The sequence below is a fragment of the Cucumis melo genome, chromosome 12 (genome assembly GCF_025177605.1).
Source record: "Cucumis melo cultivar AY chromosome 12, USDA_Cmelo_AY_1.0, whole genome shotgun sequence".
Classification (NCBI taxonomy): domain Eukaryota; kingdom Viridiplantae; phylum Streptophyta; class Magnoliopsida; order Cucurbitales; family Cucurbitaceae; genus Cucumis; species Cucumis melo.
This window is the reverse complement of record NC_066868.1, coordinates 4,674,406-4,689,819: the sequence shown is the minus strand read 5'-3', so window position 1 is coordinate 4,689,819 and position 15,414 is coordinate 4,674,406. Positions and strand designations below refer to the sequence as shown.

General features: G+C 34.6%; 1 protein-coding gene across 2 annotated transcripts; it reads left to right on the top strand.

Moving 5' to 3' along the window:
* Positions 1-689: 689 nt before the first annotated feature.
* LOC103501876 (beta-galactosidase 8) lies at positions 690-8,355 on the top strand. Of its 2 annotated transcripts, XM_008465607.3 has the most exons (20): positions 690-911; positions 1,131-1,307; positions 1,408-1,503; positions 1,758-1,870; positions 2,009-2,075; positions 2,184-2,276; positions 2,518-2,661; positions 2,789-2,877; positions 2,965-3,070; positions 3,189-3,276; positions 3,551-3,669; positions 4,689-4,850; positions 5,028-5,230; positions 5,341-5,450; positions 5,556-5,665; positions 5,822-5,935; positions 6,626-6,727; positions 6,931-7,139; positions 7,463-7,796; positions 7,909-8,355. In XM_008465607.3, the coding sequence occupies exons 2-20, from the start codon at positions 1,140-1,142 to the stop codon at positions 8,014-8,016; spliced, it is 2,535 nt and encodes an 844-aa protein (XP_008463829.1). In that variant the 5' UTR covers positions 690-911; positions 1,131-1,139; the 3' UTR covers positions 8,017-8,355. The 2 variants fall into 2 exon arrangements, with proteins under 2 accessions (XP_008463829.1, XP_050936541.1); XM_051080584.1 differs by lacking the exon at positions 2,184-2,276 and having other exon boundaries at positions 716-911.
* Positions 8,356-15,414: the final 7,059 nt, after the last annotated feature.

Below are 15,414 nucleotides of genomic sequence, written 5' to 3'. Positions count from 1 at the left end.
GGAAGTTTGAGAATTCCTTCAAATATGGTTAACAATTCCAATAGAGGAGCGCAACCAAACAATGTTGAGAGATTTTGTTTCAAAAGGATTAGTATCTCGTATGAGATTTTGGATTGTAATTTTAAAACAATGAGTATTTAAGACCACACCATTTCACATCTAAAGTTCAAGAAGAGGACATAGATGAACCAAAATCACATTTGAATGAAAGAAATTCTAAGAACATAGAGGTATAGTTAAGAAAAACTTAAAATTACTACCTCCAAGAAGACTAAACTCCAAAGTTAAGTTTGAATTGATATTTTGAACCTCCGGCTTTTAGTTTTCTAAAAAAAAGGGAGAAAAGAGAAAAAAAAGAAGTCAAATAAGTCAACCCTTTGTCCAAAACCACAATACTTTTCTAAATTACAATATTAAAAATATTGTTGAAATAGAAAATATTTAAACAAAACCAGTTTTGTGTTTGTTTTAGTTTTAGTTTTAGAAAACCTAAAATAGATAGAGGATGTAGAATGTGTTCATTTGATAAATAAGGTTAAAGAAGTCCCTTTTCCCTCCATAGTTTCCATATAAGATAAGAAGTCATGATTCTAGCTTAATTCAGTCTTACCCAACAACCACGTGGCAGAGATCCACCGGTGACCATACATGAACGTCCATACACTCGTCCTCACCGCATCCCCTCAATCACAAAATGAAGTAAGTACCTTTCTTTCTCCCTTTCTTTCTCCCGCGTCCTCTCTATAATAAACAAGAACAGATTATTACGGAACATAGCAGTGAAAACACAATGGCAGTGAAACCAAAATCCTCATTGTAGACAGACAGAAGGAAACTCGAATCTACAGACACAAAATCAACAACAAGAAGACGTACTTTTGCATCTTCTTTGAACTTCAAAGCATCCAAAGGTAACGTGTTTTCTTTTGCTTTTTTCTACATTAGTTTGCTTCACGCTAGTACTTATCTCTGTTTCTTCTTCGTTAAACTAAGCGGTGAAGCAACCTTTTCTGTTGATTAATCTTTTTTAATCTGTGTTTGTTTATGGAAGTTGATTTTTAAGTGTGTTTGGAAATGTGAATTTACTATCTCTGGATGCTTTTGTGAAGATTTTTGTTGTTTTGGATTAGATTTGAGCAATGAAGGAAGTTCGATTTGCTGTGGTAGTTGTTTTGGTAGTTCTTGGTGTTCTACACTCGTTTGCGCTTGCTGTTAATGTTACTTACGACAATCGCGCCTTGGTGATTGACGGGAAACGGAGAGTGTTGGTTTCTGGATCCATACACTATCCTCGCAGTACTCCGGAGGTTTGTTTTCTTGTTCTTGGCAGTTTGACGTTGTTCTTGCTTTGAGGATTTTTTTTTTCTTTTGTATCTGTATCCGTTTTGTGGTTTCTGGAATTTTCAGATGTGGCCGGGGATTATTCAGAAATCTAAGGATGGAGGTTTGGATGTGATTGAGACTTATGTATTTTGGAATCTACATGAACCTGTTCGAAATCAGGTACATTTTTGTGAACTCATGGATTCAAGAACTTAGCTATGTTTTGATTCTTAAGAATTCGTTTAGTTGAATTGAAAGATATTTGAACGAGTTGTTTACTGTTCAGTTGTGTTTTTCATCTCTTGAAAAAGCTGAAGTTCTGGATCATCTTTTCCGTCTTCTTACGCTTCTACCAAAAAGTGGACAGTTATTAGTTTATTACTCATTTTTATTTGATTTAGTATTTTAAAATGTTGCGATTTCTTAATCAACAGTATGACTTCGAGGGAAGAAAGGATTTAGTTAAATTCATAAAACTGGTAGGAGCTGCTGGTTTATATGTACACGTACGAATTGGCCCTTATGTGTGTGCGGAATGGAATTATGGGTACGTTTTTCTCAATTCTTAAATTTCTTTTCCATTTTCGTTCTCTCTGGACTTTCTTTCACTCTTTCCCTTTTGTGCAATACTAACTATATCTTTCAATTTCATTGTCCCACCGGGAACTGTTTCATGTAAAAACAGGGGTTTTCCAGTTTGGTTGCATTTCGTACCTGGCATTAAGTTCCGGACAGATAATGAACCATTCAAGGTTAATTGTTAGTTATACCTTTACCGTTTCGGCACTCTTCTTTTTGGTGCTCCAGTGACTTTGTTTATCCACAAATTAAGTAAAAAATGAGATAATGATTCTATATAGGCTGAAATGAAACGATTTACCGCCAAGATTGTTGATGTATTGAAGCAGGAGAACTTATATGCATCCCAAGGCGGACCAATTATTTTATCTCAGGTGGATTTCATGTATTTGGTTCAATTTTTCCTTTTCCCCCTGTTCATTTCAACAGAAATAGAAGTATGTATATATTCCGATTACAATTTCTTTTTTTTTTTTTTCCTCGGAGATGTCCTGTTACGGTGTCTCAGCATGTTCCAATGATAATCAGAAACCTTTGTTACTTGAATTACTGTCCATTTTTTGAGTTAGTGTATGTCGAAGTTTAACAAAATGGCTGTTTTTCTTCGAAATTCAGATTGAAAATGAATATGGAAACGTTCAGTCTTCTTTTGGGTCTGCTGCTAAATCCTACGTCCAGTGGGCCGCAACCATGGCTACATCTTTGAACACGGGAGTTCCTTGGGTTATGTGCAACCAACCTGATGCCCCCGATCCTATTGTGAGGAATCTTTACTTATGTTGAGCATGAATTATTGAAGACAATGCTTATACGGTCTAGTTATAAATTGCTACCAGTCCTAATATGAATTGTTTATAATTTTTCCTGCTGCTTATTTGACTCGCAGATTAACACTTGCAATGGATTTTACTGTGATCAATTCACTCCAAATTCTAAGAATAAGCCCAAAATGTGGACTGAGAACTGGAGTGGATGGTAGGTTGTCCATTGTCATTATGTCACGTGATTTCTTAGTTACTTCCGAGTCATTTTGCCTTGATAATTTAGATTATTTTATCCTAGGTTTCTTTCCTTTGGTGGAGCCTTGCCATACAGACCCGTTGAAGATCTTGCATTTGCTGTGGCACGCTTTTACCAGACTGGTGGAAGTTTACAGAATTACTACATGGTACTCACTTGTGATGTACTCATTGTGGTTAACAGAATAATTGATTTCTTTACGCTTCCTTGAAAAGTATGAACCCGTGATAAACGATATCAATCTTGCTTTATTTTCTCTTACACAGTACCATGGGGGGACAAACTTTGGCAGGACTTCTGGTGGACCGTTTATTGCTACTAGTTATGATTATGATGCTCCTATCGATGAGTATGGTATGGTTTCTGTCTATTAAATATGTACTATTTTTTCGGACTCTTTTGTCCTCAGTTGATAGGTTACATTGATCTGGAAATCTCATTAAGACTTGGCTATTACTTTTTGAAAATTGAAATTGTGCATAAAGAATGAAGTTTGTTACGAAATTACTCAAGTCAACCCCAGTCATAAAAATGAAAAATAAAAAAATTATATGGGTACACTATCACCCAAATTCATTACGAGCTACTGCCTTTTATTATGGTAGTTGTTTTATCTTTTATGGCACAGGATTGGTTAGACAACCTAAGTGGGGTCACTTGAGAGATGTTCATAAAGCTATAAAGATGTGTGAAGAAGCATTAATCAGCACAGATCCCGCAGTTACTTCTCTTGGTCCAAACTTGGAGGTTAGTTATTCCGATAACTGGTTATTCTTGCTCGAGTGGATAAATTCCATGTAGTATTCATGATAAGTCTTAGAAAGTGAATTATATCAGGATTCTAAGCATAGCTTAACTTAGTTAGGATAACTTATCCCTTTGATCTCTTGATCGTCCCCTTCTCTTACGGAAAGATTTACGGGCTCTCTGGTACAGTTCCTGAAAAAACTGTGATCGGTTGTTATTTAACCATCCAAGGAGATTCGACTCAAACTCAAAGTAGGGGCAGTATTTTCTAATGTTTATGTTCTATCTATTATGTTTAATCTGTCTATTAATGGTCTGAATTCGAACTTGTTGGATGGATATTGTATCTAATTTGGTCCAAAATCGTTTATAAAACAGCTTTGATATTTTTTTATCCCTTTTCTGGGAAATAATTGTAATTTCGGCAACTGGTCATAACAAAGCTTCAAAGTTCTGAAAGAAAGAAAAGAAGAAAAGTCATGACAAAAATTATAATTAATCAGTAGGATCAAGAAAAATCTTTAAAAAATTGTTTGGTTAGTCGTATTACACCCGAGGTGTGATTGTGCGCTAACTCTGCTCTTTTCATCTTAAAACTATCAAAAGCTGTCCGAGTACAATAATAGGTGATGAAATTCAAAAAAGTCCACATTGGTTAAGGAAGGGACTATTATCTCTTTGATATGAGACATTTTGCTGACTATGATTGTGGAAATATGTGGAGGGGGTGCTTTTATGACATATCTCGTATGGAAGTTCCTTTTGGGGAAAAAATTGTAATTTGATGTCATAGAGGAAATTAGCGAAAATATGCTGCAGAATATATTACAAACAAGAATCAGAGAAATTACTTGTAGAAATTGCGAAGTTAGTAGCCAAGGAAACATTATTCCGACGACAATTGTAAATTGGTGCTCTAACCTTCAATAATCAAATTCTTTCGTGTGCTTTGTTTTCAAAAAATTTAGACTCTAAAAGATGGTTTTTAAGATGATTCTGTTTGTACTTTTGAATTTCAGGCGACAGTTTATAAGTCCGGTTCTCAATGTTCTGCTTTTCTTGCCAACGTGGATAGTCAATCTGATAAGACGGTGACTTTCAATGGTAATTCATATCATTTGCCAGCATGGTCCGTGAGCATCTTGCCAGACTGCAAGAATGTGGTGCTGAATACTGCAAAGGTTCATGTTTCTTCTCAGCAAATGTATATATATACTGGTTGAAACTATAATTCTGTCTACCGTTTGTGACCTATGATTTGGTACTTTTGTGAAGTGATAATATTTCTTTTTTTTTTTTTGTTTTCTCTTACTTGGCCTACTATTCGTATAAATGAAGTATACCTCATATTGTGATAGATTAATTCGGTAACAACCAGGCCATCCTTTTCAAATCAACCTTTGAAAGTCGATGTCAGTGCTTCTGAAGCATTCGACTCCGGTTGGAGTTGGATAGACGAACCAGTAGGTATCTCGAAGAATAATTCTTTTGCGAATCTTGGACTTTCAGAGCAAATAAATACTACAGCAGATAAAAGCGATTACTTGTGGTATTCCTTAAGGTATGCATTATATTGATTATTAAATCTTCAGTTTCTTTGTTTTAGTGGACTGATAGTAGTGACCAATTTTACAAAATAATTGTCAACTTTTGCTACCTACCATTTGGCAGCACTGATATAAAAGGTGACGAACCTTACCTTGCAAATGGATCAAACACTGTCCTCCATGTGGATTCCCTTGGCCACGCTCTTCATGTTTTCATTAATAAAAAACTTGCAGGTAATTGGAATTAATTGTTTATATCTGTGCATTTCGATGGCCTTATAATTGTTCCTGCGTTGTTGCAATGGCTGATTCATGAGTGCTGTTTGAATCACTTTGTAGGAAGTGGGAAAGGTAGTGGTGGCAGTTCTAAGGTTTCTTTGGACATCCCCATCACATTGGTACCTGGGAGAAATACAATTGACCTGCTGAGTTTGACAGTAGGACTTCAGGTTCTGCTCCACTTTATACAATTTGTTGCTTCTTATTGCCTGGATCTCAAAAACTTAATAGCACTCCGAGTTTCTTTTGTTTGATGAAAGTTTTCAATATTTTTATTGTGATTAGAAATATTTTCAACTAACAAAGTCTATAATGCAATCTATCAGAATTATGGAGCCTTTTTTGAGCTGAGAGGTGCAGGGGTCACAGGTCCTGTAAAACTGGAAAGCCAAAATAACAACATAACTGTTGATCTCTCCTCGGAACAATGGACGTATCAGGTTGGTTTCTTCAAACATCCTGGAGTTGAATTGTCTAATCCAGAAAGGAACTTTATATTTTATTTATTTTTCTGTTGCTACCCCGATTTTGGTTTCATAATTAATTTATTCCTATGAAGCAGACACGGTTACCAAAAAAAAAAAAAAAAAGCAGCAGAGATATTGAAATGTAGGAGTCAATAAAATGCAAATAGAAAAAGTTGGTGGTGTGCCGGATTTAGATCGATCAAAGAAGAAGCATATTGGAAGGAGAAGTTTGAAGACAATCGAAGAACTTTCTTAGTTGAAGATATTCAAGTTGGTTATTTTTTTGCATGATTTTGTTGGACCAAGTCTTGAAGATGAAGTATAGATGATTTCAGAGTTTTGTTTATTATTATTTTTATTATTTTTCCATTTAGATTTGCGCTAGTGTGTTGGAGCAGTGGTTTTTTTAATAGGTTGTTTAATTTTTGTTTGGAAAGATTATATGAGCCGTCTTCTTTTTCAAAACAAAAAAAAGTTCCATCGTGTCACCTTCACAATCTGGGAGTAGTTGGATAGGCATCAGAGACCGATTCACATGGAGTATCTTCGATTCCTAGTTTAATTCAACAGATTAAAGCTTTAGTTTTCTTTTTTTTTTTTTTTTTTTTTTTTTTAGTTTCTTTCATACGCATTAATGCTATAATTTCACCTTTGTTTTGACAGATTGGACTTGAAGGTGAAGATTTAGGCCTGCCGAGTGGAAGTACTTCCCAATGGCTTTCTCAACCTAACTTGCCTAAGAATAAGCCTTTGACGTGGTACAAGGTATGGCTATTTCATGTAATAAACCAACGAGAGTACGAAAATTGTGAGCGTTGGTTCCTATTACAGATTTTGACTTAGTAGGAGGGTTTAGGGCATCAATCTTTCAATCACTTATAGGACTTCAATCTGGAAAGAGCGTCTTGATTTCTTGCTTGTACTCATTATTTCTTGACACTGAGAATTAGAAACATCTGTTGCTCCAGACCACATTTGATGCCCCTGCTGGTAGTGACCCACTTGCTCTAGACTTCACAGGGTTTGGAAAAGGTGAGGCATGGATTAACGGACACAGTATTGGCCGTTATTGGCCATCGTACACTGCCTCCGGTCAATGTACTTCATATTGCGACTACAAAGGATCTTACAGCGCAAACAAATGCCTTAGAAACTGTGGCAAACCATCCCAAACTTTGTAAGTTTGTCACAACTTAAAAGTAGAATTAACCATCGAATTTGTTAGATAATATAATAATAAGTTTGACTACACAACTTTTTAGGTCAATTGGTAATTTAAGGTGATATTTGAACTAGGTGGTCTAAGAGATCCTCTATTTAACATGTTATTTCCTCTTTAATTAATATTAATTTTTGTTTGTTGGGTTTTGTACTCATTTTGCCTATTAGTAAGAGTATTAAATGATGTAATATTAAATTTACTTTCCCTCATTAACTAAAATCTTTTTTGGTATCCAATGATAATTTAACTTCTACATCTCATCTTACTTGATTCTTTAGATACCATGTACCACGATCATGGTTGAAGCCGACCAGCAACACCCTAGTACTATTTGAGGAAATTGGCAGCGACCCAACTCGATTATCGTTTGCATCGAAACAGTTGGGATCTTTGTGTTCTCATGTATCTGAGTCTCATCCAGCTCCAGTAGAGATGTGGAGCTCTGACTCAAAACAACAAAAAACAGGACCTGTACTCTCTCTAGAGTGCCCATCACCCAATCAAGTAATTTCTTCAATAAAATTTGCAAGTTTTGGCACTCCTCGTGGAACTTGTGGGAGCTTTAGCCATGGCAAATGCAGCTCCCAAAATGCACTCTCCATTGTTCAAAAGGTCAGGTCTTTTATATTATTACCTGATACAGTGGAATGGGAATCTCATGATTTTTCTTTGCATATTGTTGAATAGAATTATACTGATTGATGCTTACTTTCTCTCTCTACAGGCATGCATTGGATCCAAAAGTTGTAGCGTGGATGTTTCGATTAAAGCGTTTGGCGATCCGTGTAGAGGAAAAACGAAGAGCTTAGCTGTGGAAGCCTATTGTCAATAACAAAGGTGTGCTTAACAACATTGGGTGAATTTAAAACATAATGTCTTATTCCTTGTAAAACTGAAGGAAGAGAGAACTAAATGAAAGAAAGAAATAATAGTAAAAGGAAGAAGAAAAAAAAAAAAAAAAAAAGAAAAAAAAGAAAGAAAAAAAAGAAAGAAAAAAAAGAAAAGGAAACTTGAAGAGGGGAAAAAAGGGAAAAGGAAAAATGATCCAATTTGGTGGATTATTTCTTGCAAAAGGAAAATAAAAGCCATCATATTTGATCAATGTTATAACAATAAAAGGTAATTTGTGGGAGAAAGCGCTCTCTTAATGGATAATTTTAAGCTTCTGAAATTTTTGGTGTTCTCTTTCTTTCCCTCTATAATTATTTTTATTCTTATCATAATTATAATAGTTAGGATCAAAATAAGAATATTTTTAAATATAGTAAAATGAAACAAAATATTTATAAAATATAATAAATCAACGTCATTGATAGATACTTGCAGTTTTATAATTTAAAATAATTTTTTAAAAATATTCTTAAACTTTTAATTTCACAATTTCTTTAAAATAATAATAATAAATGAACCAAAATATTTACGAATAGAGTAAACTATCGAAAATATAATCTTATTCTATAATGCAATATTTTTTGAAATGTTTTTGGTAGTTGTCAATAATGTTACAACCTAATTTAAATTTTATCTCTAATTTATTTTTCACATATCTAAAATTTTTAAAAGTTAAGCATCCTACATTTATACTTAAATTTTATGTCTAATTAGGTACTAACTAAAACTTTCACCCATATAGTTTTTATAATATGAATTTTAGAAAACTTCAGATAGGTCTAAGGGGGAGTTGATATGAAATTAGAATCTTTTAGACTATTTTTTTAGTTCCACATAAAGTTGGGTAGTCAAACCTCATAGTTGAGTTATTCTTAAAATGTCTACCAAGCATACTCCATTCTCATACCCAACCAGCACAAAACAATACTACAAAAATGTAAGAGATTTGAATCTCACATATAGATGGTTGAACTAAAAAATAGGTTGTTTCAATTTCATGCGTAATGTGCGTAGCCGATTTTTATGGTAATTGTCTTACGTTTTCTCTTCCTTTTAAATGAAGTAGTAATGAGACTTAAAACTTAAATTTATTTCTTTCTTTTGGAGAAAGATTTAGAACAAAAATATTTTCTTTTATGCGTGAGGAACATAAGCCAATCGAATAAATCGTCTATCCATTTCCATTGCCACATTTGCAGACAACATTTTGCAATTGAATAAGTAAAACTAATTTTATGATTATAAATATATAATCAAAACAGAAAGAACTAAATCATATTGGATGTTGGTATATAGTGTAATAAAAGAAATTAGTTGGACCTCCTCCGATCTGCGTTGGTTTCGAGTGTGTCTCACGTGAGTGACCAATTCAAGTGTTGGAAAGCTCATGAAGAACTTAGACATCGTCGTCTCTCAATTGTGATCATATCTCTCATTCATCTTGGTTGAATATGATGCAAAAGGAGTTATGAATCCAAGCAACCAATTTCCAATAGATTTTTTTTTTTTTTTTGAAATGAGGAATTTCATTGATGAAACCGAATAATAAATAGTGTTCTCATAAGCTCTCACTATTTTGTCGTGTGTTATGTATAGACGGTTTTGAGAATTCTTTTAGGATAGTTTTGAAAAGATAATCAAGTCTTTTGAAATTTTGAATGTTAAACTGAAGATACTTTTATTAAAGTAAAGAATTACTATTGTTAATACTCTGTCAATGATTAATAGATTCTCGGGATATGGTTGTATTAAATGCTTGTAAATTTTAATAAATAATTATAAAGAAAACCAGCATATAACTCAATTAAAAAAAATAGTCGCACAATGTCGTGGAAGATTTTGTCTAAAAGAAAATATGAGATTATTTTTAAATATAAGATAATCAAAAGATAAAAAGATTTTCTTTTATTTTATAAATATTCCAAAATATCTTTATGAAAATAGAAAATATATATAAGTCATATATATATATATAGATATATAAAGGGGTCATCGAAAGTGGGTTGACTGAAAGAGAAAAAAAAAAAAATAAACGAAGAAACAGTATACGACGTTGAAGGTCGACAAAATATCGATTGTCTTTTTGCTGAAGCCAGAGATATGAATCAGTAGTAGAAGCAGCAGGTACGAAAAGGTAGTGCAATCTTATGACTAAAGGTTTTGGATGTTGATCTAAGTTGATTTATATGATGAGTAATAATAAGGACAAAGAAGTGATTTGAGTGATCACAGCAGAAACTTCAGTAGAGTATGAAGACTAATTTGAAAGATTCACTCATGCATTCAGGGAGAGTCTAAAGTCAGACACCATCGAGAAGGATGACTCATGCATTCAGGGGGAGCCTGATGTCTGAAGCTATTGAGTATGCTAAATAGTCATATAGTAGAACAAAGTTCATATGCTAACTCTATGTATTTTGATTGAAAGTGAATCTTAATAAAATTACTCATATGGGCTGTGTGTAGCTCCCCAGACGTAGGTATCATTGGTTGAACTGGGTTACCTAAGCTTCTTGTGTTATTCTCGTTTGCTGTCTCTCTAGCTATTATAATAGTTATTAACACGTGGATTAACGAAAGGTTATTTGATTATCTCGCTTTGCTTTTTCATAATGTTCCCACCCTACCTATAGTAAAGAAAATAACCTATGTGGAACAAACAAAGGTACTTTGTAACCTTGTAATTATATGAGCACTTTGGAGATATGAATATTAGAGAGATGAGAGAGGGAAAAAGCAAGGGATTGAGTGATAGTACAATGAAAGTGGTTGATAGAATAAATTAGGGGTGTAAACGGGTTGGGTTGTGTTAGGTTGAGAGACATCTCAACCCAACCCATATTTTCGGGTTGACTGGGTTTCCAACTCGAATAACCCGAATTATGTTCCCAATCCAATCCGTAAAATATGGGTTGAGTTGAGTTGGGTTGTCGGGTTGTATTATTATTATTATTATTATTTTTTGTTTCTAAATTTTGATGTTTGTAAATGGAAATCATCAAGCATAAATCAAATATGTTTCACATCAAATTAAGCGAAAAAAACTCTTGGAACTCATAAGATTGTTTAACTTTTATTAAATAAATAAATAATAATAGAATATAATACATACATACATATATATAAATATATATATATATATATATATATATATATATATATTATATTATATTATATTATATTAATTTGGGTTGGGTTGGGTTTGACTCGAATTTTTCAACCTTCCAACCCGATACCCAACCTAACCCGAAAAAATTAAAAAATTTCAATCTAATCCAACCCATATTTTTAATATGGGATTGGATAGTCCGAATTGTCGGGTTACTCAAATTATTCTTGCACCCTTACAATAAATACATAAAATTGTTGAAGGAAGTATTGTTTTGTACTATGCTTCTGCCCATTATTTTACCACTTCTCCTTTCAAAACTTACATTTTTTTCCTTTTATTTTTTTAATGTTTACTTACTTAGTGTCAGATAGCTAATATTCCAAAATAAAACCAATATTGTACTTTTTCTTTTTCTTTCTAGAAATGTTTTCAACTTTGATATAATTTTATGCCAAAGTATAAATATTACGTGGATTAAGGTGGTACGTAGTTACAATTATCTTCTCAAATTTTCTAAGGTGGTTGGGGCAAGAATTATATAAGACTATAATAATCATGTCGAGTCCATCCTGTAGCACCTCCTCATTAGGCCCGAGATGTGGCGTGAAGCCAACCGACATTGCATTCTTCTAATGAAGCTTGTCGGTCCTGATTAATCTATAGATCTTAATTATCTCTTTTCAATTAAACTTAGACATATAGTGTGAAAAAAAATGTCTAAACTTGGAATACATAAATTAAAATCTTTGCAAAACACCTTCAGGTTTATCGAACCATTGGACAACAATCTTATGTAGACAAAACTAAGTTCAGAGTTTCAACTATGGTACCACCAAACAAAACTTCACAAATTCATACCCTTATACTAGTCTATTACAGACAACGACAACTAACTCTGCTATTAGCTTTATTATAAAGTGCATGCATGGAATGAGCCGTACAAAAATCTAGTTAAATTTCTAGCAGAGTAATCGGAGCTTTAACAGGTGTTGGAACTACGATCTCTACATGTAAGAGAATTAAACATTGAAAGGATGAGCTATAAAGCCCCGTGAGTAAAAAACTTTTAAAACAAAACATGATAATGAAAACTTTGAGCAAAATAATATACATTAACTTACCAAAGCAATTTTCTCTTCAAACTTAGCTTTTGACTTTGTATTTTCTTTCTTTCTTACTATACCTTGAACTCTTTGTATCTACGGGTAGAAGTCCTATGCCTCAATACAATACCTGTGAGATGAAACTCTAGGCACCAATAGCACCATATCTCGTTATAGTTATTATGAGATGGAAAATCTAGGCGTTCGTAGAGGCCTTCATCTCTTACCTAATATATGTGATGCCCTAAATCTCGTGGTCTTGTAGTTTGTAACTGTATATAGTATACAAACATTTTATTTATCTAATAAAATAAAATATTTTATTTTATTTGACATTTAGTTGCATTAACCCATAAAACCAATAAACTAACATCCAAGGTTACCTTCTGTAAGCTAAACATGTATGTGGAAATATACAAGTGGATCATGTTTAAGTGATAACCTAAATGGTCTATAGTAGATGGATGAGGCTGGATAACTTATCCTTGTGACATTACGAATATGACCTGCTTTATAGTTGTTACAATTGTTCTAAAGCGCTACAAATGATTTGATCCTAATCATTCATGTCGAGACATTAGAGCGGGGGTATTCTATACAAAGAGTTTGTATAAGATCGGACCATGAAATGAATAGTCTCTCTTATTAACACCGTTACTAGTTGAGACTACATTTCACCAGGATGACCATAGGTGACTTAATCTGAATCCTGAGTAAGTTGTGAACTTCTGCCTATGAAGGCAGTCATTTGAGTTGCATGGGTGAGAGTGGCCTATGTCGCCGACTCAATATGTTTACCATTTTGAGGATTTGTCTGATTGGGGAGCTGGGAACACAGCTATACAAGAAGAAATTCACCATTCTCTATAGATAGAGTAAATAAAGAAATTGCTCTCTTAATGGCTGATTCCAAGGTTTGAACAATGTGGCGCCACATCCTCCCTTGGCTCGAGAGGAGCTCAGTTATAGTGACTATAATTATTTTTCATTAGAGGAATCAGTGGTACTTAAGGAGTTAGATGTTACTACAGGGGCAAAACGGTAATTTTGGCCTAGTTGCACTTGCGAGCAATTTGTGAAGGGTTATTGCGCTGTTAATTGGTTATTTCTAATGGACACAAAAATACATCTACAGTAAGAAGAGTACAATTATTAGTCTTTAGTGGAATGACTGATAGTTAATGAATAGAGATTAATTAATTAAACTATTTAATTAAATTTTAATTAAATTAATCTCTATTCATTAACTATCAGTCATTGATAGTTAATGAATAGAGATTAATTTAATTAAAAAGTTTAATTAATTAATCTCATATCATTGGAGCTTCAATTTATAGGTTCATAAGGTCCCCTTGTTAGCTCAATAAGAATAAATGAGAATCAAATTTATTTTGGTTTAATTTGAATTGTTCAAATTGATTAAAGAAAATAAATTGTATATGATACAATTAATATAATGTACTTGATACATTATAATATACAGTTTTTATGAGGGAAATTAATATTTGAATATGATTCAAAAAATAATAAATATAATAATAATAATATGAATATGAATAAGATTCATACATAAATTATAGGTTAAAATTAATATGGATTCAATTCATATTAGAACTATAGATCATATGAGAGATCTAAACCATTGGTTATATTATATATGATATAATATAAAGTTTATATTAGATGAGATATAATGTAGATTAAATTTATATTAATTTTGTTTTATTTTAATTAATATATTTTTAATTAGTAAATTAACTCCCAAGGAAGTTATTCTACGAAAGAGGAAGTTATTTGATAACTTCCCTTCATCTCTTTTAATAGTTGAGATATTTCAGAAGATTCATTGCGGTATCTCTCTGCTTTCTCAGTTTTGCTTTTTTGGGCGATCTCTCTATTCCAAAAAGAAAAAGAATTTTGTCTCAAAACTTTTTCCTCACCAAATTACGAAGCCCACAACTATATGTTGATTCTTACATTGAGAATAACGAGGAAGACTTCGTGGTGTTTGGATAATTCAAGAAGTTCTTGGAGGTTCTACAAATGTGAGTTTCTTTCCCCCTTTTCCTTCTTAGAAGCATGCTTGGTGTCACGTCCTGTGAAATGACACCGAAATATCCCCAGAGTTGCGCCGCTATGTGCCCACGACTCCCTAAGGATAGGCACGGAGGAGCCCCAACGTGGCCTCAAGATAGCCCACGGGTGCCCACACCACACGCCCATGACACTGGTGTGTGCCTCTCGAGGACAGCCACAACATGTGTGCCACGGACAGCCCAGGACTACGGCCTCATGGCACGTCTAGATGCCCATTGGTATGACCATTGGCCCCAAGCACCAACGCCCAACACAGCACATGGGCACGGGCACATGCGCATGGCCAGGCGGTAAGCCCAGCATGCACGCGGACAGGCATGCACGCCCACCAGACGCCGTCCATGCTCGCCTAGGCAAAGCGCGTGCGGCACCATGTGCGCGCGCCCCAGGCAGGCCACAGGGGCACGACGCGCGGTACTACATGCGTGCGTCCCTAACGCCCGATGCGTGGCCCATGCACGCACCTCACGGCCACGCTGCGTGAAACACAGCGCGCACAGTCCCCGCACGTGATAGGCGTGCACGGCACCATGCGCGTGTGCTCATGTCCGCCCAAGGCCGAGAAGATCCCAGATGCTTCTAGAACTTTCTATGACGGTCGGGATGACTCCAGAAGACCTGCGAACGCCCGCGATGGGTCTGGAATGCACGCGAACAGCCCGGATGGCCTATGCCGGTGCGCGTCCAGCCGAGGAGCCTCCAGACACATCCAGAAGCTTCTATGTCGGTGCAGAGACATACGATGATGGTTATAAGTGTCATGGTAGATCCAGAATGATCTAGAGTCAAATGTAAAGGGTCAAACCACCTTGGATCTTCTAGATAGGTCCTTAACCGACCTTCTAAGCCCCTAGCTCGGTTGTGGAGGTTATAAATAGGAGTTAGGGGGCTCATTTGTATTCAAACTAGGATCCTTGGTAATCTTGAGGTATCCTTAGGACAACGTAGGAGAACCTTGGTGTTTGGCATGTCCTAGCCAACCAAGGTAACCTTGCCTCATCCTTTGCAAATGACAATACCCTGGCAA